The 25,785-nt window shown below is 39.1% G+C and overlaps 1 protein-coding gene across 2 annotated transcripts in view; it reads right to left on the bottom strand.

Annotated features, from left to right (window-relative positions):
* PHACTR4 (phosphatase and actin regulator 4) overlaps nt 1–13,341 on the bottom strand; it is a gene marked incomplete at both ends in the record, with an annotated part of 35,197 nt that extends 21,856 nt beyond the window's left edge. Inside the window, 2 exons of one of the 2 annotated variants that reach the window (XM_084243566.1) lie at nt 621–644; nt 13,281–13,326. In XM_084243566.1, coding sequence (XP_084099692.1) covers nt 621–644; nt 13,281–13,326 — 70 coding nt within the window. Of the gene's footprint in view, nt 1–620; nt 645–13,280 lie in introns of both variants that reach the window. The other variant, XM_084243567.1, reaches the window with a different exon arrangement.
* Between the last annotated feature and the right edge of the window lie 12,444 nt (nt 13,342–25,785).

Below are 25,785 nucleotides of genomic sequence, written 5' to 3'. Positions count from 1 at the left end.
ATCCTGTTGGTATGAGGGGAGGTCTTTCCCATCTAACACTACAATCTCCTGTACCACTGAAGCAGGGAATCCCATCAGCAGTGAACAAACCATTCTTCTCTGTTAAACACTGCCCTCTCCCTGCTCTCCTCTTAAGGGCATAAATAGTTCAGGGAGGAGATAACACATTAAGTATTCACACATTACTAATATCTGCTTGTCATATTATTTTCCACATTCACAAATAAAAGCCTAGGTAGTTCTTGAGAACTGGGAGGGAACTAGGATGGGCAGAAACATTACAGAGTGCTTTAAAATGGAGGTAAAATTTTTTGGAAAGTAGAGGTAAGATTCTACTTTGCCTATCATAATATTGCTTTAGGGACAGTCCTGATTTTAAGGATTTAAAAGAAACATAACTGACATGATAAATGTGCAGGGATTGAAGTGAAAGGTCATGAGTCCCTCATAATGACCACACATGCAGATCTAGTTAGTTAGCTTTAGTGGTAGAGAAAGGTGCAGCCAAAACTGGGCCAAGAATAACAAAAAAAAAAAAAAAAAAAAAAAAAAAGCAGGAAGGCAACAACAACAACAAAAAAGCAGGAAGGCAACACAATACAGTTTTGCACTCCACCTACTGTCCCAGGGTTCGCTGAAGAAGTCTAGAGGAGAAGAAAAAAAGAGTCATGTGGAACCACCCTGGCATTAAAGTGGAACCTTTATAGAAATACATCAAGGACCACATACTGTTTTATCTCATGTAATAAGTTAGCCTGTTTATTACAAACAATTTCGTGTCAAAGGTTAACACTTTGGGTAGGGATACAAGGGTATTAATACATCCACGAAAAGTTTTTTAAAACAGATATTTTTAAATAAGAAAACACACAAAAAAGCATTATTATTTTTTTTAGTTGATAGATGTGAATCAAAGGAAGTCAATGATAAAGGTCAGATTCACATAATTGTAATTATTGGAGCAACCAAAGCAATGACTGTGGATGCATTCTTTTTTCTTTTTAAAAGATTTTTAAAAAATTTATTTATGCATACAAGAACTGGGGTGTAGGCCAGAAGTGTGGAGAGGTGAGAGGTTTTACCAGAGACAGAGTGGGGAGCAGAACAGGCAGATCTACTGAAATATGCTGCTAAGGGAAACAGCAGGCGAGACAGGAGAGGTCTGCTGCACCCATGTGGGTTAGCTGCCTTGCCAGGGATGGCTGCCATTAGCTTTATAGTGCTGAGACTTAACCTCTTGTGCCACGAGGGAGGCCGCCCCTCCTCTTTCTTTATGTAAAGAATGTTACTGAATACAGTCTCTAGACACAAAAAGCAAGAAAAGCAGCAGTTTTTTTTTTTCCTCTGATGACATTTTACTATTTATTTTCTATTTGTCTCATTTGTTCTATGTATCTTTATTATAGCCCATGTAAGCTAGTACTTTTACTACTTCCTGAAAATACAAGAATCTTACAATGTTTTAATTTCAGTTACTCTTTGATTTACTATCATTTTTACTTCTACATATATAACAATAAACCACAGAAAATATTGTTATTTAATAAACAATATTCTTTTATATTTCCTACATATTTGCTTTTGCAAGTACTCTTCATTTCTTTCCACAATGTTGTACTTCCATCCAGATAATTTCATTTCATCATTTTTTTTTATATCCAAAAGGGCAGGTTTATTATAAAAGAAGGAAAGAAAAGGATGCTTGCATAGACACAGGCAGGGAGGAGAGCTGCCTTCATCACTTTGAAGATTTTCACTAGGGTTAGCATTTCAGTTGGGAGTTAAACAGTTTTATTTAATTTCAGCACTTTATAAATGTCATTTCATTGACTTTTCCTTCTCCCATATTGAATTGCTTTTCTTTGTATGTTTTATTCTTTTTTTAAAGATTTATTTATTTATGCATATAAGAACTGGGGTACAGGCCAGAGGTGTGGTAGGTAAGAGGATTCACCAGAGATAGAGAGGGGAGCAGAACAGACAGATCTAGTGAAATACACTGCTGGGGGGAGCAGCGGGTGAGTCAGGAGAGGTCTGCTGAGCCATGTGGGTAGCTCCCTGGCTGGGGATCGAACTTGTGCTACAGTGGCTGAGGATAGTTTCAGAGGCTGTGTCTTAACCCCTTATGCCACCAGGGAGGCCCCTGTATGTTTTATTCTTTGAGAATTTGTCAATAGCATAAGTGATATAGTTGGGATTCAAAAGTAAGTCTTGACATCAAAATCTGTGATCCTCTTGACAATGCTGCCTTCAAAATAAAGATTAAGTTTAAATCTTACAAGCTCTTCTAACATCTGGCTTCATTCACTAGCAAAGGCTTATAGAATATAATTTAAAAAAGTGGCACATTATATGATTTAATTCTTACCACAACCTAGATGATTGATATTAGCCTCTGACTTTATATAATTTGCTTTAACAGTTTGGTATTCATCTCAAATAAGGCTCAATACCAAAAATCTATAAAGGGTACAAATTCTAAAGTTCAATGTCTTATTAGGGCCTCCTAAAAATCTAATTTGCCACTCAGTTATAATTACTTCTAATTTCAATATTGTTTTATTAATCCTTTGTTCACTTCTATTAGAAGTTATTACTTTGTACTTAAATTGGATATAACAATCAAATTTTAAATTTAGTTCATTATATTATTTTTACATCAGATTACTGGTCTCTTTTATTCATAAATCACATCCTTTACTTGGAAGTTTTTTTTCATTGACTGATTTGCACTATTACTTCTTCAGATCTTGCTTCAAGTCCAGACAGATTCTTCACGCTGTTGATAAGATATAAAGACAAGAGATAGGATTCCAAAGTCAAACTTTTAAGTATGTCTGGTGGGAGTAGTCTAGGAGTGCTCTGGAAACTCACCTTTTAGCTATTATTCAAGTACAACACCCACTATTAATTATTAAAGTGCTGATAAAGTTCTTCCCACAAACTAAGGTGCCAACTGAAAGAAACAAATTCTGAATCAAGGAAGTGTTCTCATGGATGGAAAACAGCAGAAAAAGAAGAAAGAGAAAGCAGGTTAATTATTTCTAATGAAAAGGGATAAAAGATAAATCATCTCCCTTTCCCCCAAAATCTATTATGTTGACAATGCCAGAGGGAAATCACAAAAGTCAAACTGATACTCATTAAAGTTTCTTGTTAAGAATTTTTGTCTGGGCCTCCCCTGGTGGCGCAGCGGTTGAGCGCTGGGCTGCAAAGCTGCCCGCAGCCTCTGCAGCACCAGTTCAATCCCTGGCCGCTGGGCGAGGGTCCCACACGGCGCACAGACCTCTCCTGCTGCGCCCTCTGCTCCCCTCAACAGTGTACTTCAGTCTGCCTGCTCTGCTCCCTGCTCTGGCTCTGGTGAATCCTCTCACCCTCCCACACTTCTGACTGTACCCAGTGCTTGTATAAATAAATAAATCTTTAAAAAAAAAAATTTTTTGTCTGACAGAAAGAAAATTCAAATGCATCATTTAGAAGACCAATAAAAAGTGAAACTGAGAGATGAATAAATTATATTGAAAAAGTGTATCTGGGTATCAATGATATAATTACATCCCAAATTCGTTCTACATTCAAACATAAAGAGCAGAGAGGGTTGAGTTTGAAAATGTTCATTAAAAATTTGCACATCTATCAAGTCATTCTCAATAACTGATTCTATCATTATTTTGGTCCCATTTCCAATTTGACAAGAAATACAGGCTAAGAGTCACATTTGGGTATCTTATTCTGTTTAAACAACTGATGGAATCTAAGCTGGCCTTAAATTAAGTGCCATTCTATCTTCCATTAGTGCCCAAACAAGGCACCTTCCCAGAATACAGAGTGCAGCATGCAGACTACAGTTTCATGATTGTGTGTTGTGAAGAAAACACTCTTTTGAGTCACGCCACTCCTGGCAACTAGGAAAGTATGTCAGAGTTGGAGGTCTTGGTAGTTTTGGAAGAGGTGGAGGTTGGGAGAGGAAGATAACTAACCAAATTATAGTTTGGAGTACCTGGTTTAAGTAGTACCCTAAAGCCTTGCCCCCATATTTAAACACTTACTCCCTCATTCAGGCCATAGCCCCTCACATTTCAGTGGCCTGTTGTTCTATATGTATTATGCAGCGCTCTAGTGCTTTCTTTCTTCAACCTCCAGATTTTTCCTGGTCAACTTTTCATTCATGTTTTTAAATTCAAGCTTAATTGTTCCAAATGAATTTCTGGGGTGATTTTAAAATAAATGTTATGTACTATTTAAAAAATCATTTAGCAGGCCTCCCCAGTGGTGCAGGGGTTGAGCGCTGGGCTGTGAAGCTGCCCGCAGCCAGTGCAGCGCCGGTTCGATCCCAGGCCACCGGGTGAGGGTCCCACATGGCGTGCAGACCTCTCCTGCCGCCTACTGTTCCCCTCAGCAGTGTACTTCCTCAGTCTGCCTGCTCTGCTCCCCGCTCTGACTCTGGTGAATTCTCTCGCCCTCCCGCGCTTCTGACTGTACCCAGTGCTTGTATAAATAAATAAATAAACAAATAAATAAATCTTAAAAAAAAAAAACCCTAAAAAATCATTTAGCACTTTTGATCTTTAAACAGTATATCCACTGTTAAAAGAAATAGAAGAAGACACAAAGAAATGGAAAGACATCCCCTGCTCATGGATTGGAAGAATAAACATTATTAAAATGGCCATCCTACCAAAAGCAATCTACAGATTCAATGCTATTCCAATCAAAATTTCAATGTCATTCTTCAAAGAAATAGAACAATTATTGATGAAATTCATATGGAATCACAAAAAACCCCGAATTGCCAAAGCTCTCCTGAAAAAGAAAGAAGGGAATGGAGGCATCACACGCCCAGACTTCAAACTATACTACAAAGCCATAATCATCAAAACTGCATGGTATTGGGGCCTCCCCGGTGGTGCAGCGGTTGAGCACTGGGCTGCGAAGCTGCCCACAGCCTCTGCAGCGCCAGTTCGATCCCCGGTCACTGGCGAGGGTCCCACATGGCTTGCAGACCTCTCCTGCCGCCCGCTGCTCCCCTCAGCAGTGTACTTCGTCACTCTGCCTGTTCTGTTCCCTGCTCTGGCTCTGGTGAATTCTCTCACCCTCCTGCGCTTCTGACTGTAACTAGTGCTTGTATAAATAAATAAATATTAAAAAAAAAAAACTGCATGGTATTGGAACAAGAACAGACATACAGACCAATGGAATTGAATCGAAAATCCAGAAATAAACCCACAGATTTATGGTCAACTAATCTTTGACAAAGGAGCAAAGACTATGCATTGGAGCAAAGAAAGTTTGTTCAATAAATGGTGCTGGGAAAACTGGGTTGCTACATGCAAAAGAATGAAGCTTGACCACTACCTCACACCATACACAAAAATCAACTCAAAATGGATTAAAGAACTAGATATAAGACCTGAAACCATAAAATATATAGAAGGAAATATAGGCGAAACACTACGTGATTTGCACATCAAAGACGTCTTTACAGACACATCACCCAAAGCAGTGATAGTGAAGGCAAAGATAAACAGCTGGGACTACATCAAATTAAAGAGCTTCTGCACAGCAAAAGAGACAATAACAAAAACAAAGAGAAACCCCACCAACTGGGAGAACATTTTTGCACCCAACACTAATGATAAAGGACTGATCACAAAAATCTGCAAAGAGCTGATGAGACTCAACAAAAACAAAGAAAATAATCCAGTCAAAAAATGGGCAGAAGAGCTAAAAAGAAACTTCTCTGAAGAGGAAATGCAAATGGCCAACAGGCATATGAAAAAATGTTCAACATCACTTGTAATCAGGGAAATGCAAATCAAAACTACCATGAGATACCATCTTACACCAGTGAGAATGGCACATATTAAAAAAACTAGCAACAACAAATGTTGGCGAGGGTGTGGAGAAAAAGGAACTCTTCTGCACTGTTGGTGGGAGTGCAAACTGGTCCAACCACTATGGAGAGCTGTGTGGAGATTTCGGGACCTACTAAACATAGAGCTTCCATATGATCCAGCAATTCCACTCCTAGGTATTTACCCAAAGGACACAGAAACATCAATTCCAAAGAACACCTGCACCCCTATGTTTATAGCAGCACTGTTTACAATAGCTAAGCTTTGGAAACAGCCCAAATGCCCAAAAATAGATGACTGGATCAAGAAGATGTGGTACATATATACCATGGAATATTACTCAGCATTCAAAAAAGATAAACACATGCAATTTGCAGCAACATGGATGGCGCTGGAAGGGATCATGCTCAGCGAAATAAGCGAAAAAGAAAAAGAAAAATACCAAATGGTCTCACTCATAGCAGGAATCTAGAAAACTTAAATAAGGGACCAGGAAAATGAGTAACTATAAGAAAGTGAAAATCAAAATGAACAAAAAACTATGAACTAGAGACACTTTTTGGGGGGTGGGGGGCGGGAGGGGAGGGACTGGGGTCAGAATGGAGAGGTTGCAATTGTATGGGGAATATAAAAATAAAATTTATTATTTAAAAAAAATAGTGTATCCATTTAATGATTTGTTGTAGATATATATCATACTTTTAATACCTGGTAGAAGTAGGGATAACAGTGTTAAACAATATCTTAGGTCAAAGATAGTGTTCATTTTAGAATCCCATTTACAAATTCTTAATCATCCATGTCAGAAGGCAAGGTATAGACAATTGCGGTCCACAGAAAACTTAGTTTTTAACATAGTCTTTTTACTACCTTCTTCCCTTCAGATTAAGTAGTGTCAAAATTATAAGTTTTCCTATTTAATCCACCAAACTTTCATGTAAGCAGTTACATGTAAGCAGTTACATTTAAAAATCTAAAGTTTTTTTTTTTTAAAAAAAGCTCTTTTTTTTTTCCCCAAGTCTTTTTTTTTTTTTGTTTAAGATTTATTTTTTTATACAAGAACTGGGGTACAGGCCAGAGGCGTGGGAGGTTGAAAGGATTCACCCGAGACAGAGTATGGAGCAGAACAGGCAAGGCAGGAGAGGTCTGCTGCGCCATGTGGGCCTCTCCTTGGCCAGCCGGGGAATCGAACCCGCGCTGCAGAGGCTGCAGACAGTTTTGCAGCGCTGCGCTCAACCTGCTGTGCCACCAGCGCTCAGCCTAAAGTTTTGTGTAACAAGATACACATGCCATTATCAAAAGATGCCAATTACATTTTTTTTTCAAGATTTTTTTTTTTTAATAGAGGCATGTTTTTATTTATTTATTTGTTTGTTTTGTTTATACATGCACTGGGTACAGTCAGAAGCGCGGGAGGGTGAGAGAATTCACCGGAGCCAGAGCGGGGAGCAGAGCAGGCAGAGGGACCGAAATACACTGCTGAGGGTAGCAGCGGGCGGCAGGAGAGGTCTGCGCGCCATGTGGGACCCTCCTCCGGTGGCCGGGGAGCAGCCAGGGATCGAACCAGCGCCGCAGAGGCCGCGGGCAGCTTCGCAACCCAACGCTCAACCGCTGCGCCACTGGGGAGGCCCGCCAATTACATTTTTAAATTTAAGGTGTACAGCATTATTTGACTTACACGTACTGTGACCAATTATCTTTATAATTTAATGATTCAAATTATTTTATTCCCATCTCGCTTAAAACAAATCTTGTTTTGTACAGCATTTTGACAGGATCATAACCTTATAAGTGGAGAACATTCATTTATGGTATTTGTGCTATTATAGTTACTAATTTTTGCATTCTATTTTTTTTATTAAAGATTTTTATTTATTTATTTATTTATACAAGCACTGGGTACAGTCAGAAGCGCGGGAGGGTGAGAGAATTCACCAGAGCCAGAGCGGGGAGCAGAGCAGGCAGAAGGACCGAAGTACACTGCTGAGGGGAGCAGTGGGCGAGGCAGGAGAGGTCTGCGCGCCATGTGGGACCCTCCTCCGGTGGTGGCCAGGGAGCAGCCAGGGATTGAACCAGCGCTGCAGAGGCTGCGGGCAACTTTGCAACCCGGCGCTCAATGGCTGCGCCACTGGGGAGGCCCGCATTCTATTTTTTTTTAAAGATGTATTTATTTATGCATAGAAGAACTGGGGTATAGGCCAGAGGTGCAGAGGGTGAGAGGATTCACCAGATGAGTGGGGAGAATAGGCAGCAATCTACTGAAATACACTGCTGAGGGAAGCAGTGGGCGAGATAGGAGAGGTCTGCTGCACCATGTAAGTTACCTCCCCAGCCAGGACTGAACTCAGGCTGCAGCAATGATAGCACTGAGACTTAACCCTAGGCCACCAGGGAGGCCCCAGTTTCGCCATCTAAAAGAGTATTATTGGATTTAAAGAACTGTTTTAGAAAACTACAACAAAATCACAGAAAGCAAAACCTGCTACTAATGAACAAAGCAGGCTTTGTCGAGAGCAGGTCTGTAACTTCCCTTGGAAGTATACTGCATAGTTCTTACCTTTGGGAAGTAGTAAGAATTTGTGAAAGCATGCAAGAAGATAGCGAGAAGGCTTCTCTCTGAATTTGCAAGTACAGTGAAGTCTGAGATTCCAGCTCTGGGAAAAGACAGTCTTCTCACTGTGAGGGCATTTAGAAGCAATGCTGCTGGACCTTGGCAGCTGGATGTGCAAGGCTTTTCAACAAAAATTCCAACTTGAGAGTAAGTTTTCATAGTGAGGTGCCAAAATATAACACTCTCTCATGGGAAAAACTGTAACTTTCCCAAGTTTAACTCCAAGTGGAAAGAAGGAACCATCATTTTTAGTTGGTGTTCTATATTTGATGACAAGAGAAATTCCTTTAAGTTCAGGAAAGATGCCTATATTGTCACTTCCTCCTGATTTCTGGATTACATGCCTAGAATATGCCTAGTTTCTCAGAAGAAAGCATTTATTGATCAGCCTATATAAGAAATGTCCCTGATAATTCTGATGACCAAATAATGCTAAGTGTTTTTCTTCAAAGTCCTATAAAATTGTTTATTTTTAAATGACCTATCATTTATTCCTGTTAATATTGCCTGATAGCTACACAAAACTTTATTAATTCAGCAACCTCCTTACCATTTTGCCTTTCAGTGACAATACATATTTTTAAAGGTTTTTATTTTTTATTATTTTTTTTTTTAAAGAGGCATTTTTATTTATTTATTTGGTTGGTTTATACATGCACTGGGTACAGTCAGAAGTGCGGGAGGGTGAGAGAATTCACCAGAGCCAGAGTGGGGAGCAGAGCAGGCAGAAGGACCGAAGTACACTGCTGAGGGGAGCAGCGGGCGGCAGGAGAGGTCTGCGCGCCATGTGGGACCCTCCTCTGGTGGCCTGGGAGCAGCCGGGGATCGAACCGGCGTCGCAGAGGTCACGGGCAGCTTCGCAACCCAGCGCTCAACCGCTGCGCCACCGGGGAGGCCCTTTAAAGGTTTTTAAAAAAATTTATTTAAGCATACAAAGCTGGGGTCCAGGCCAGAGGTGCAGGGGATGAGAGGATTCACCAGAGACAAAATGGGGAGCAGAACAGGTAGATCTACTGAAATATACTGCAGCGGGCAAGCCAGGAGAGGTCGGCTGTGCCATGTGGGTCACCTCCCTGGCTGGGGATCGAAATCCTGCTGCATTGGCTGCGGATAGCTTCATAGTGCTGAGACTTGACCCCTTGTGTGACCAGGGAGGCCATGACAATATATTTTTTATCATCTTTCCCTATTTCCATTATCATAAGCATGAGAACCAATAAATACAACTTTCAGAATAAAGTGAGTCAAATGGTGATGAAAAAGGAATGTAGGGAAGAGAAACATTACAAGACATTATCTTTATTTTTTTTTATATATATATATTTTTTTATATAGAGGCATGTTTTCTTTCTTTCTTTTTTTTATTTGTTTGTTTTTGTTTATACATGCACTGGGTACAGTCAGAAGCGCGGGAGGGTGAGAGAATTCACCAGAGCCAGAGCGGAGAACAGAGCAGCAGAAGGAGCGAAGTACACTGCTGAGGGGAGCAGCGGGCGGCAGGAGAGTCTGCGCGCCATGTGGAACCCTCCTCCGGTGGCCGGGGAGCAGCCGGGGATCGAACCGGCGCCGCAGAGGCCGCGGGCAGCTTCGCAACCCAGCGCTCAACCACTGCGCCACCGGGGAGGCCCAAGACATTATCTTTAAAAGCAACATATTCCTATGCAAAAGAAAAATGGGAAAAAAAGGCTAATAAATGAAATGTATATGAAGGGAAAAAAAAAAAAAAAGCTAGCATGGAGGAGTGGAAGGCAGAGAGAAGCAAAGTGCCAGACTAAATGATTGGGTAGAGCTTCTTAAAATTCTTTGGTCTTGTGCTTAATTTAAGGACATGTGCTAATTAGCTGGTTGTTTTAATATGATACATATTAAAGAACTCTAGTGAACATAGAAACAATGTCTAATGTTGATTAAAAACTAGGAAGATTCATTTAAACATTTTATATGGTTAAGTATCTAAGCTTTTCCTATGGACATATTTCATTCAAGGATAATTTTTTTTGTATGTGAACCTGCTGAGGATAACCCCTTATTTCCTTGACTGGACAGATAGCACAGCATAAATTTCTAGTCTGTATTCAAATAGTTCATCAGTTGTGAGAAAGAGCCTATGATAAAAAACTTTAGTTGGAAACTGACTTCTCAAGAACTGAATGAGGGGCCTCCCCGGTGGCGCAGCGGTTGAGCGCTGGGTTGCGAAGCTGCCCGCGGCCTCTGCCGCGCCGGTTCGATCCCCGGCTGCTCCCCGGCCACCGGAGGAGGGTCCCACATGGCGCGCGGACCTCTCCTGCCGCCCGCTGCTCCCCTCAGCAGTGTATTTCGGTCCTTCTGCCTGCTCTGCTCCCCGCTCTGGCTCTGGTGAATTCTCTCACGCTCCTGCACTTCTGACTGTACCCAGTGCTTGTATAAATAAATAAATAAATCTTAAAAAAATAAAAATAAATAAAAATTTCAAAAAAGAAATTGTAAGTTTAAAAAAAAAAAAAAAGAACTGAATGAGTCTTCATACAAAGGTTATTTATTTGAAAGCAGACTATTGGTTAATAGCCCCTGGTCATAAGTCAAGGAGTCAACTAATTTAAAGAAAGGGAGATGTTTTAATTTATAAACTTTGGATTTCTTCTTTTAATATTTTAAATTCTCAACTAGGAAGTAAACTTCCTAAGGGCACAGACATGAGTTATTTTATACAGGGTCCACTACTACAATCAGTACCTTGAAAATAACAAGAAATCAATTTAAATATATTCAGTCACTTATTTTACAACACTTGGCTTGCCAAACCTAGCACCCTCAATTTTAAAGTTCAAAGCTAATTCTTGTATCATAAATCTGAGCTGTAAACAAATGATTTGGGTTTTAATATACTCGGTACATTTATCCTTCCAAAGAATCTGGTAAGACTTTCCACTGAAATGCTTTTCAAATTCCATTAGGAAATTGTTGTTTGGCAAAAATCTTTAAGGCAATGGTATAGTCCTCAAAGTTGTCAATGTTAGCCTTCATGACTTGGCCCTGACTTGTGCAAACAGAATACATTCTGAATTATAAATAAAATAATGAGGTCTGTCCATTAAAATAGCTTATAGTCATCTAAAAATGATTTAGGTAATTGAAAATAAAATCCAAAAATTAAATCCAGAGAATAAAAAATAGTTAGGTACTGCAGTGATTTCTACTTCACCACAGGTCTTTTACTAGGCTACTGTTAGGCAGAAAAATAGAGTCTCATTTTTATAGGAGCATAATAATATCAAATTTTACTCAGAAGAAATTTTTGTATAGTATATGCTAGATGAGCATTCTCTATAAGACTACCACCCATCAGTAAGTTGTACCTGCTTACTCACTTTGTGCTTTTCCATCTCATAGATAAGAACCTAACATAATCCAGTTCCTTATAGTATCTGTTAACAAAGAACTAAACCTTGGAGTGGAAATCACAGGAGAATTTAGTGTTCTAAATGTGAATTTATCAGATTCAGGAGAGTCATTACCAGTGGGAACAAGGAACAAAATGTCAATATAAGGGAATCACGCATTGAGAAATGGGGTGGGATATGTATCTGCTGTTAATTTTATTTCTTAAGCTGTACAGAAACCCCAGAGATTGAAATTTTTTTTTTCTATGTAACTTCTTGTACTTATGAAACATTCTACTTATGAAACATCTTTAGAAAAAAGTGAGCTACTGAGTTGACATGAACCCAGTCCTGGTATGCAAGGAAAAGTGAGTCAAATCCTGGCTTCAGTACTAAAAATCTATTGCTGAATGATTTCACTATGTGATCCATGTATTTCCATTACAGTAAAACATAAAAATTACTTCACAGGAATTTCAATTGGCAAGTTGTAAGGAGAAAACATGCCTTTAGAAACAAAATTACATTAAGTCATGAGACACATTTGGGAGTATTACCTGTGTCTCCACACAGTTTTCTATTTTTTAAAAGTCACCAACATTTTTCTTTTCTGGGGGGAAAAAAAGCAGTCTAGGACTAAACATGTTTTTTTGTAGTTCATAAATCAAAGAGAAAGTGTAGTTTTTAAAAAATAGCACAGTGTCAAGAAATGATTCACAGGCTTTCTTCCTTTTTGCTTATATTTAGCAACCCTTTAATGGACATCCACTTAAAACTATTTGTTACAACTTTGATGTCCCCATATGGCTGGGAAAATGAGTCTTTAGTGACAATGGACTTCCATTTCACTTACAAGTTTTGAAACTCTGAGCTTCATCTTATAATATCAGCTTGGTTTCTAGCTATCTTTCAATAACACTTCAAATGTGAAGTACTGCCTTCAGAAATGTTTATACCGAAGTGTTGTTTAATGAGAAATGGAAACACAGCACAATGGAAAAAGCCTCAGACTTATTTGGAAAATGTATAACTGTGTCTAAAAAATTAAGTCAATTCTTAAAAATGGTCCTGTTTATAAAAGCCTTCTAGTTCTACATCACATATATGAAATGCCCAAATTCTAGAAAATATAAGTAAATCACTACTGAATTCTAAATAAGGGTTCCTTATTCTTTGTAGCACATATCTTTTATAAGGCTAAGAAAATAACAGATGATTTCTTAGCAGTATTACATTTAAAAACCCCAAAGGGATTAAGTAAACAAAACTATGAGTACAAAATTAATATAACTGAATGAAAAAACGTGTTTTCATTTACTCTTTACAAAGTTATAAACATCCCAGAGCTATAAACATCAAAATCCTCACATTTGAATTCCTATAAAACATTCAACTTCACCTGTAGGCTTGCCTTGTTTCTGTCAAGATTCTGATTCTCTGCCTTCTATTACTCACCAAATGCATCTGGATTTACCGGTCTGGAGACGTCAGCTTGCCCCATGATTATATTATATGGTGCCTCACGACAACAAACTATCCCGGACTAAAGCAAACTTTTCTCAAAAGATAAATCCACATAAGGAGGGGATAGGCAGTCCTCTTTGTGTCATCGCCAAGCTTCAAGAAACGGCATGAGACCAGTTAATCTGCTGAGTTTCTGTCTTCGTTTACCCTGGTCTGGGCACTTGTGACTCTTACAAATATGTCCTCACACTGGCTCTCTTCACGCAGGAATGCCTGTCATTCCAGAGTGCAACAGTGAAGAGCTGAAGTGCAGGAAGGGGAGGAGACTGCCAACCACATTCTAGCTGCTGAGCAGCACAGCCCTACAAGTCCACACCTACTTTTCCTGATACTGGGCTTGGTTAGAACTCTCCAGCCACAGAGCCACAGGAGTAATGGAGTTTGCTCAAGAGCCTACAGAAGACGAATCTAAATTTAATGACACAAAAACATCAGGGTTATGATAGCAGACTAACAGGGAGAAGTCCATTCAAAGGTATGTTTCTGATATAAGGTTGCCTCAAAAATATCAGGCTAATCTGACATTTACTGCTTGCTATCTAAACTGCGTTCCTACCTGTGAGTGGTGTACCCAAAGAAGGGTACACCACAAGAAATCTATATACTGGGAATTAATAACATTAGGGACAATATTTTAGTTTTGAATATATCTTTTCTTAAAGTAAAAATAAGTATTTCTGGAAAATTTGCTTACTAAAATAGGATACTTAAAGTAAATATTTAGAAGACATTATACATTATTTCTCTTTCTGCTAAAGTTTAATAACTAACATAATCTTAAGGAATACAAACTTACAGGCAGTAGCTCTCCATGCAGGGTATAATAAGTGAGAAATACCAGCTAACCATATGCAGCAGCTGAAGGTTCAGTCTGTATACTGAGTTTCCTTTTTTTATGAGACATAACTAATTTATATCCAGCCAAATACATAAATATTAAGGGTACAGTTTGACAAGGTTTTACTTACAGACATTCGAAATTTTCTAAATCTAAAAAAGTCACACCACAGTAATTAGTCACACACTCTGGATTATTTGACTAACTACCTAAAGATAAAATAGCAAACTAATATTTTGAACACTACACTAACAATTTTGATTTTTACCTTGGCTATTTCATTTAATCACAGCAACTAACCACGGACTGTGATAAATATACTAATACTCTACTATCAGACAAGAAAATTTAGGTTGGTGAGGTCAAATTCTATGTTTTGCTTATCAAGCATTCCTTCAACAAATGACAACTACCAAATAAATGGGGTTTTTAGTTTAAAATCTTTGTTCTCCAGACTTAGATTTTCCAGAGATTTCTAGCATGTGGACTTTCCCTTTGTCTTTCCTTAGTACCTTTTCTCCTTTCCCCTCGTTATTTTATCCCTATTATCTACTTTTGATAGAGAAAAAAAAAAGCAATGATATCAAATAAAGAATATGACAGTGCTAACTTACCCAAAAGAAAAAAAAGTGAACACTTAATTGACATTCAGTTGTTAATACTCGTAGCAGTCAGAAAAAAATTATGATGTTGACCATGAAAATAGAAAAGAGGGCCACCCTCATGGCACAGGGGCTAAAGTCTCAGAGCTATCAAGCTATTGCCAGCCACTGCAGCATGAGTTTGATCCCAGGCCAGGGAGCAACACACATGGCGCAGCAGACCTCTCTTGTCTTGCCCACTGCACCCCTCAGCAGTGTATTTCAGATCTGCCGGTTCTGCTCTCCACTGTGTCTCTGGTGAATCTTCTCACCCCCCTGCACCTCTGGCCTGTACCCCAGTTCTTATATGCATAAGTAAATAAAAATAAAATCTTAAAAAAACAATTTTTTTAAAGAGAGCAAAAGGAAAAACACATTGAAAGAATGTTCAAGAGTGTCCAAATCCTGTGAACCCTGACCCTTTATATTTATTAACCTAAAAGCAGATCGTGTACAACAGCAGTTTCTACTACTATAATATGGGAAGACAAAGGTGGCACATGCACTGCCCAGCACCCAGAAGTGCTCCACACACTGTTGGTATCATCATCATGGAGACACCCTGTTGTTTAACAGGGTGAATTCTGGAGGCAGACAAAATATCAACTCCATATCTATCACTATGTTAACATTGGGCGATTTTTCACCTCTCAGAACCTTCATTTTCTAATTTGTAAAATGGCCCTAACAGTGATCTATGTGTACTGGCCAGCTGTAAGGGTTACATGACATGAAATAAATAAAGCACTTTGTAAAGTGGCAGGCACATGGAAAACTCTTAATAAATGACAGTGTTAATGATCACAGTAGTTCTAGAAAAATACAAGTCAGAACGGAGAGGCCAGGTCAGGAACAGCCAGACAATAGTACATGGCAAAAAACTTAGTCATTACAAAGAGGTTAGTCAGAAACGGAAGAGAATGACATTTCTGTACCATGAATCCAGAGAGAAAATTAAAAGAAGCAGGCCAAGAAGGAAGTGTGAACACAATCAGGGTAGATACACAGAAACATCAAGCAGATGGAAACATACACACACGGTCCAAAAACAGTACCACAGAATCTAGTGTATGTTGATAGGACATGTAAGAGAGGAATAGACAGATTTAAGGATCCTAGTATAAATGCTGTTGATCACCTACCAAATTTTTTTTTTAAGATTTATTTATTTTATGCATACAAGAGCTGGGGTACAGGCCAGAGATGCAGGAGGTGAGAGGATTCACCAGAGACAGAGTGGGGAACAGAACAGGCAGATTGACCGAAATACACTGCTGTGGGGAGCAGCAGGTGAGTCAGGAGAGGGCTACTGTGCCATGTGGGTTGCTCCCTGGCTGGCCAAGGATTGAACTGGTGCTGCAGAGGCTGCGGATTGCTTCATAGTGCGGTGGTTAACCCCTTGCGCCAAAAGGGAGGGTATCACCTACCAAACTGTAATGCTGATCTTGGCTTAGCTCACTGCTCATTCTAGGGTATTGTGAATGCAGCAATAAAATTTAAAATATAAAAAAATGACAAGATTCTTATTGATCTTCAGACACAATCTGCTACTCTTTATAGAAGATGGAAACTAGGGTCAAAGAGTTTAGAATGTCTTGCTCAGAGCCAGGGCTATAATCCAGGAGTCCTGATTCTAATTCTATGGCTTATTTTAGCACGTGTATAAAATGACCAAGGAGATATTTACCTTCTAAAGATATATTTCTCAAGGAATTCCATATTCTACAATGACAGCATCGCTCTCAGAAATGCTAATTCACTATCTGTACACCAAGCTACCACATAGCTTGTTTCAGTTTCATTCTAACATGGATCTTTATTTTGGGTCAACTGGTAAGAAGACAAGCAGAGAGAAGACACTGGCTCCACTGAAGGCATTCAATTTTAACAATCAAGCCGTGGGTTCATTCCAGTTTTCCATGCAATATATTTTAGAAAAGAGCAGGGAAGGCTCACTTTATCTTTTTAAGAAGTAGGCAACTATCTTGTCTTTGTTGTCACCTAATAAAAGATACCATCTTTTTGGAGTACTTTTCCTTCAGAGGTTATTTCCAAGGAAAGGGGGAAGCAGTAGGTTAAAATTTATGAATCTATTTCTACTTCATTTAGGTAAAGAACAAGGAAGGTTTTGTAAAAACAAAGTTTAATAGGCAAAAGAATCTAAATACAGCTTAGTTTTAGACAACCCTTGAGGTCTTTAACCAGAGCCTTATTTTATGGAAGAACTGCTTCTTAACACTGCAAGTAGCATAAAAAAGGCTGAGCATCTGAAATTTTTGGTATCATTCACAGTTCTAAAACTTCTTGCTGGCAAGCACATCATCTCATACACTAACATGAGAACACACTTTATATTTTCAAACAGCTTACAAGATCAATCCCAAGAGTATAATGCTTTCATTTGAATGTACTTTTATGCTGAAATACCAATATAAATTAGATTACCTAGGAGAGTAAGCTCTTAGCTATTTTAATTACATCTCCAGCTTTATTCACCATACTACTTTCCTTGAGCTATCTCAAGGAGGTGAGATCTAGTGAGAGATGAGGAAGCACTTTCTTCTAGAAAAGACTGATCAACACAGACGTATATTCAAGTAGAAGACTAATCTTCAATTTCTGATTATATATAGCTGGGGGAGGGAGCCAAGTGCTCACATCCTACAACTAATTGCCTGTGCCTCAAACGCCAAGTGGAAATTGGAAAGCCTTGCCAGTCACCTATAAACTCTTCATTGTTTTATCTATTTGTACAAATTGCTCCCTTCATCTAGAATTTCTTCCGCAGATCCATTTAGGGAACATTACTCATTCTTTAAGTACTGGTTCAAATGTTGCTTCTACTATAATGAGCCTTTCCTTAGTCACTTTAGCAGAAAAGAGTTATTGATCGCTGATTACATGCTCAGTAATATGATGGTAATAAAAACAACAAGTTCAAATAAATAGAATATATAAGCGAATGATGAGTATTTAGGTACTATGCAAAAATGAATTAGTGCAGGTAGAAGTGTCCAGCTTTGTCCCAAGAGGTCACAGAAAATAGCTTATCTGACTCAGTCTTAGAAGGGATGACAATGGCACATATTCAGCTTGGAGGGTCTAGGCCATGAATTTCAAGTCCAAGAACTTCCAGCAGCTTCCTGCTGGACCATTGTGGTGAATGTAAAAGCTTTAAAGAGAAATCATGAAGAGTTTCCATGACAATAATTCTGAAAACGCTTTGTGCAGAAATCAATCAGAGGAATGAGAAACAACTTGTTGCACAAGAATCACTGGGAAAACTGGGATTTGGAGATTTGATAGATGGAAAGCCAGAGACAAAAACTAAATTTTGAGGAAAGATCCTGGGTGGTGTTGGGGACGTCAGGACAGAGCATTTGCACTAACTGCTACCCTGAGGATAAGCTTAGGCAGTGTGACGGAGAAATGCCTTTGACAGACTCAAGCAAAGTCAAAATAGAGAAACTCTCCTTCACTCTGTCTCACAGTTAAGGAGATGGCTCATCTAAAGCTTCCTAAATTATTTAAAAAATTTATTGTTCCTTTTAGATTGTCATTTTCTCCCAAGAGTGAGTCATTGTCCTTAAATCTGCATGTGTGACAGTTCCTGGGGAGGCCCCTGACAAAGGAGGTAAGAATGTCAGAGTGACCTCTCTACCGGTAAGTAGGCACCTTGGGTCTTCTGTAAAACAGTCCTTTTATAGTGGCAGACTCTGGGGCAGTGGCGCAGTGGTTGAGCGCTGGGTTGCAAAGCTGCCCGCAGCCTCTGCAGCGCCGGTTTGATCCCTGGCTGCTCCCCAGACACCAGAGGAGGGTCCCACATGGCGCGCCGACCTCTCCTGCTGCCCGCTGCTCCCCTCAGCAGTGTACTTTGTCAGTCTGCCTGTTCTGCTCCCCGCTCTGGCTCTGGTGAATTCTCTCACCCTCCCGCGCTTCTGACTGTACCCAGTGCTTGTATAAATAAATAAATAAATAAATCTTAAAAAAAAAAAAAAAAAAGTAGCAGACTCTGTGTGTCTTCTCAATACTAACTGCTAAATGTTCATAAATTTCAGTGAGTGATATACCCAGATACTGTCTGAAAAGCATTCCCTAGCAAAATGATTTCCTTTTTGTACTCATAAATATACATACAATTTGAAAAAAATAAGGGAGGATTGAAGATGAGAAAATATACAAGCATTAAGAGACAGTAAGATTGATTGTGTTGGACATACAACCCTAAATTGCAATGATCTTCAGACTTCTCTACAAGGCTAGAAACTTCCTGTGGGCAGGCACCACAATGAACTTAACTCTTAAAACCTAAATGACTGGCACAACTTAGTGTACAGTGGACATGCAACAAGTATTTATTAACCTTGAGTACAAGGATAGAATAACATTCTTCAACTTTAAGCTTTGCTCATAGAATCAAGCAGCAAAAACCAATTAAGGTGAAAAGTGCCACTGAAGGAGGCTGGAAGAAATGTAGAAACCATGGAGACTATTGTGCCATTCCAAACAATCCTGAGAATTTCTGTGAAACTCTTGCTTTTGTGGGAAAGAACGGCACATTACGGCACATTCATGAGGTTTACAAGAATTTGTAGTTGTTACTTTGAAAGTAGCAACTTTCAAAGGAGACACAGATGTGCTGCCCAAACTGTGGACACTAGTCACACATGATTGTTTACATTTATACTAATTAATATTAAATACAATTTGCAATTCTGCTTCTTAGTTGAATTAGCCACAATTCAGATGCTTAACAGTCACACTAGGCTCCCACACCACACAGTGTAGATTGACTTTTCTATTAATGCTGAACCTGAAAGATTTTTAAAGCACATCAAGAAGCATGCCAGTAATAACAAAACAAGAGTATTTCAAAGGACCACATTTAAATCAGCATGTGGTATCCATTTTCCATGGCACCAAGTACTAAGTACCAGCTACTAAGGAAACTTAGGCTGAAGGAAACTAGACAGTTAAAAAAAAGTTTCCTTTTATTCAGTTATAAACTACTGAGCTATTTATAGCCACGAATTTTGATACTTTCTTCACCAACTGAATTACTGCTTATTTTTCTTGTTATACTCTAGCTAAAGTCTTTGACTATTAATAACTTTCAAAACCAAAGGAATAAATAATGGTTTTATGTCAATCTAAACCTCTATTGAGAATTATATCCATTTGTTATCAGTTGAAAATTAACACCCTCCATCTTACTGGCTATTCATTATTCTTTCTACTCCAAAGATTAATTTTTCCTGAGCTGAAGGCAGATTTTACATAGTTACAGTGAAAATGAATGAGGATTCCATCTCAAAGAAAAAAGTACTTACAAAACAAAAAGGAAAAAAAAAAAACTCTTCATAAAACCACATGATACTCATAAAAACTAAGACCCAGTTGGCCTCCATTTAGAAGCCAGGAAGTATCAATGATGTGCAGACATTAACCAGTCAGAAATCAAGGCACTTCCCATCACAGGGTTTTGAAACAAGTTCAATGCTCCTCAGCGAAAAGCCATTCATTGCTGGTGACTCAGTGCGATGACTATTAGCTCTGCCACTCATCCTTCCTTTTCTTCCTTTCATAGCTCTTTCTAGCTTGCTGGTCCTCAGTTACACTTTACGTGATAATGAAATCTAAATCTAAATTACCAATATTCAGACATATATCAACTGGGAATACAATAATGTCTGATGATAGCTATACTATTTATAAAAATTACTCAGAAATTTCTAATAATGGATGTTCTTAAACAACCTTCTGTTCTAGTACAGGTGACTATAGCCTTCATCTACTAAAGAAAAGTTCTGAGTAATGAACACCTGGTTATGTGATGAGTCAACAGCACTTCCTACAAAAGAACTAAGGATGACTACAAGGAAACCAAGGTGTTTCTACCAAACTTGCTCTAGCCAGTAATTCAAATGCACTTTATTTTGTTTTCTATGTATGAAATATTCAACTCTTTTATACCATTCCCATTCCTTAAAACTCTCAATATTCTACAACCATAAAAACTAGACAGGTAATACACAGAAACAAGCAAAAGGAGTTATATATATATAATTTCTAAATTAAAAGTGAAATTATGTTTTGATTTATACAAATCTTAGCTTGTAAATCTCATTAAAAAATTAACATTACACATAAAGAAAACAGTATGGTAAGGTCAGAGAAAATGTGGACAGCTTGTGTCTTCCCTCATCTGTCTATGCTAGAGCAACAAGTCTGGATTTTAGTTTAACTGTTCAGAAGAACTAATTTTTTTAAAAAGATTTATTTATTTTTATTATTTATTTATACAAGCACTGGGTACAGTCAGAAGCGCGGAAAGGTGAGAGAATTCACCAGAGCCAGAGCAGGGAAAAGAACAGGCAGACCGATGAAGTACACTGCTGAGGGGAGCAGAGGACGCGGCAGGAGAGGTCTGCAAGTCATGTGGGACCCTCGCCTGCGGACCAGGATCGAACCGGCACTGTAGAGGCTGCGGGCAGCTTTGCAGCCCAGTGCTCAACCACTGCACCACCAGGGGAGGCCCCAGAAGAACTAATTTTTATTATTTTTTTAATTTTTAAAAAAGATTTATTTTACTTATTATTTATGCATACAAGAGATCAGGTGTAGGCTGGAGGTGCTGGGGTGGAGTGTGGTAGGGTGAGAGGATTCACCAGAGACAGAATGGGGAGCAGAAAAGGCAGACTGACTAAAATACACTACTGAGAGCAATAGTGGGCGAGACAGGAGAGGTCTGCTGTGTCATGTGGGTTAGCTCCCTTGCAGAGGATTGAACTCCTGCCCATAGCTTCATTTTTTTTTTTTTTTTTTTAAGATTTATCTATTTATGTATACAAGAACTGGGGCAGAGGCCAGAGGTGTGGGGGGTGAGAGGACTCACCAGAGACAGAGTGGGGAACAGAACACGCAGATTGACCAAAAGACACTGCTGAGGGGAGCAGTGGGGAGGCGAGTCAGGAGAGGTCTACTGCACCATATGGGTAGCTCCCTGACCGGGGATCGAACTCGTGCTGCAGTGGCTGTGGATAGCTTCATAGGTTGTGTCCCAACCCTTGCACCACCAGGGAGGCCCTGCCCATAGCTTCATAGTGCTGAGACTTAACCTCTTGTGCCACCAGAGAGACCCCAAGAACTAATTTTTATATTGAGTCTGTAAAAGTGTAATAATCAAAGATGTAAATTTGATTAGGTTTTTTTTTTTTCAGTTTAAAAAACATACAATGGGAAAGAAGAATTTAACAAGGGAAATAAAAAGCAAAAATAAACAATTGAAATGATCTCAGATCAAAAAGTTTTTATACAGCAAAAGAAAATACAAGGAGGTTAAAAAAGACATCCTACCAAATGAGAGAAAATTATCTACACATTAAACAACTGACAAGAGGTTAATGTCGGGCCTCCCTGGTGGCGCAGCGGTTGAGCACTGGGTTGCGAAGCTGCCTGCGGCCTCTGCAGCGCTGGTTCCATCCCCAGCTGCTCCCCAGCCACCAGAGGAGGGTCCCACATGGTGCGCAGACCTCTCCTGCCGCCCACTGCTCCCCTCAGCAGTGTACCTCGGTCCTTCTGCCTGTTCTGCTCCCCACTCTGGCTCTGGTGAGTTCTCTCACCCTCCCGCGCTTCTGACTGTACCCAGTGCTTGTATAAATAAATAAATCTTTAAAAAACAAGTTAAAAAAAATACTAATTCATAAATGAGTATAAATTTAAAAAAAAGAGGTTAATATCCAAGATATATTAAAAAAAAACTTAACTATTCAACAATAAGAAACTGAACAACCTAATTAATAAATGGGCAATACATCTGAACAAATAATCCACCAAAGAGGATGTCCAGAAAGCCAGCAGTCATTATCACTTTTAATAAGAGTTACAGGTCAAAACCACAGTGATTTATCATCTCACACCCATGAAAAGTGGCAAATATTAAAGACTCCAACAACAAATGCTGGAGAAGATGTAGAGAAAGAGAAATCCTATTACATGTTGGTAGGAATGTTAACTGGTATAATCATTCTGGAAAGTAATCTGGATTTACCCTAAAATGGTACAAATGGAAATACCACATGACCTAGCAACCCTGTTATTCGGCATCTCTCCAATAGCATGAAACCATCAACTACAAAAGTTATATGCTCTACAGTGTTTACTGCAGCATTATTTATTATAGCTAGGACATGGAAACAACCTAAGTGCCCAATGATAGAGGACTAGATCAAGAAGATATGGTATATTCACACAAGGGAATAATAATCAGCCATAAGGAAAGACAAAATGTTGCCATTTACAGCAAAATGGAGTGTTAAAGGAATTATGTATAATAAAAGCAAGGTACAATGGCAAATGGTGCGTATTTATATAGCAGACAGGAGACAAAGCAAAATACTTATAAAAACTATTTGACACTAATAAATGAAGGGGACTTCTGAGGTTAACAGACAGGGGTGAGAGAGAAAGGGTCAAAGGGGTATTAAAGGATGGTATTGAAAAAAAATTCCTGAAAAGGTTTCATTTCATTTCTTAAAAATGTACAATAAACACAATGTAGCATGGGTGTAAAAACTGTAAGATGGTTCAACAGAACACAACATCTAGTCCAAAAATACACTCAAGAACTTACAAACTTGGCTTGACCAAAATGGCATCATAAATCAACAAAAAGGGCAGTTTGCTAACTATTTAGCTTTAAGTATTCTTCTTTTAAGATTTATTTTATTCATTCATGCATACAAGAACTGGGATGTAGGCCAGAGGTGTGGGAAGGCGGGGGTGAGAGGATATAGCAAAGACAGAGTGGGGAGCAGAACAGGCAGATCTACTGAAATACACTGCTGAGGGGAGCAGCGGGTGAGACAGGAGAGGTCTGCTGCGCCATGTGGGTCAGCTCCCTGGCTGGGGATCAAACTCAATGCTGCAGTGGCTGGCAATAGCTTCAGAGTGTTCATTAACCCCTGCTCTACCAGGGAGGCCCCAGAAATCCTCGATAATGTTCTTTGAACACACTGAAAAATTTGGCATATCAAATGTGAAAAAAAGCAGTTCTAAATCAGCATATTGAAAATGTATAACAGGGCCTCCCCGGTGGCGCAGTGGTTGAGCGCTGGGTTGTGAAGCTGCCCGCAGCCTCTGCAGCGCAGGTTTGATCCCGGCTGCCAGGTGAGGGTCCCACATGGCGCAGCAGACCTCTCCTGCCACACCCACTGCTCCCCTCAGCAGTGTATTTCGTCACTCTGCCTGTTCTGTTCCCCGCTCTGACTCTGGTGAATTCTCTCACCTCCTGCGCTTCTGACTGTACCCAGTGCTTGTATAAATAAATAAATAAATAAATCTTAAAAAATAAAATAAAATAAAAAAATACTTAAAAAAAAGAAAAAATTACAACATCTGTGTTATCAAGTTCTGAGAAAGTGGCATTTTGTGGACTTTTTTTTTAGATTGGTAATTCTATTTATGCATAAAATTTAAAACCACTCTAAGAAGTACACACAAATATGTATTGTGCGCTTACTAGACAGTGCGGTATAAAAGATCTTGCCCTCCATAAGTTTATACTTTTAGCAGGAAATAAGATGACAGAAAGTACTGAACATACATTTATGACAGTGCTCTATTAAATTTCTACTCAAAACTAAAGGGAGGGCGGGAACAGAACTAACACCATTTTTGGCATTGTTTAATTCCAAAGGAATTTATCTCCTACACTCTAAGGATCTAAAAACTAATTAAGTTCATATTTTTGTCCTTCATTCTTAGCAAGGAAGGAGGGAAGGACTGTGTTATTAGCACATTTTGAGCTTTAGCAGTAACAATATAACATCTCAAAAATTTCCCTCATGAATCTTGAAGTGAAACATGTTTTAGCCTTGAGCATGGCTCCTTAAATGTTGATGAACAGTTAAGAGAAACCCTTTATAACATAATAACGTTTTGTAAATAGACACAGAACAGGAAGAAAATAACGACCATTTGGACACAGCTTATTTTCTAAGTCAATAAACTGCTTCTCATATTTCCTATATGATATAAATTCTAATCTAAAGGAAATATTACCTTGTAAATCTATTCCCAGAATGCCATGTATATGAATAAATCCTTTGTAACTAGCTTTAAAATGAGGGTTCAGGGCATCCCTGGTGGCACAAGGGGTTAAGCACCACACTATGAAGCAATCCGCAGCCTCTGCAGCACGAGTTTGATCCCCGGCAGGCCAGGCAGCAACCCACATAGCGCAGCAGACCTCTCCTGACGCCCCCGCTGCTCCCCTCAGCAGTGTACTTCAGTCAATCTGCCTGTTCTGTTCCCCACTCTGTTTCTGGTGAATCCTCTCACCCTCCGCCTCTCTGGCCTGTACCCCAGCTCTTGTATGCATAAATAAATAAATCTTAAAAAAATTGAGGGTTCAGACTAATAAACTATCTCATCAAATAATTATCTTATTAAACACAATCCAAAATTTCCTCTTTTTTTCCTTTTTTTTTTTGAAAGTGAAGTGGTGATAAGGGTATCTCTGATGGCACAGGGGTTGAAGACACAGTGCCATCAAGTTATGACCAGTCACTGCAGCAAGAGTTCAATCCCTGGCCTGCCAGGTGTGAAGTGCTATCTCATTATGGTTCTGATTTGCATTTCCCTAATAATAAGTGATGATGAGCATTTTTTCATGTTCCTGTCTGCGGTATATATTTCTTCTTTGGAGAAGTGTCTATTCAAATCTTTTACCCACCTTTTGTTATTGAGCTACATGAGTTCTTTATACACTTTGGATATTAACCCCCTATTTGACGAATGATGTGCAAATATTTTCTCCCATTCAGTAGGCTATCTTTTCATTTTTATGACAGTTTCTTTCTCTATGCAGATTTTTTTTAGTATGACGTAGTCCTGTTTGTTTATTTTTGGTTTTGTTTTCTTTGCTGCTGGAGTTGAATACCCAAACACATCTCTG

Source organism: Talpa europaea (genome assembly GCF_964194135.1).
Source record: "Talpa europaea genome assembly, chromosome: 9".
In the NCBI taxonomy this organism is placed as follows: domain Eukaryota; kingdom Metazoa; phylum Chordata; class Mammalia; order Eulipotyphla; family Talpidae; genus Talpa; species Talpa europaea.
The sequence above is the reverse complement of the archived record's forward strand: the minus strand, read 5'-3'. Positions and strand labels throughout refer to the sequence as shown.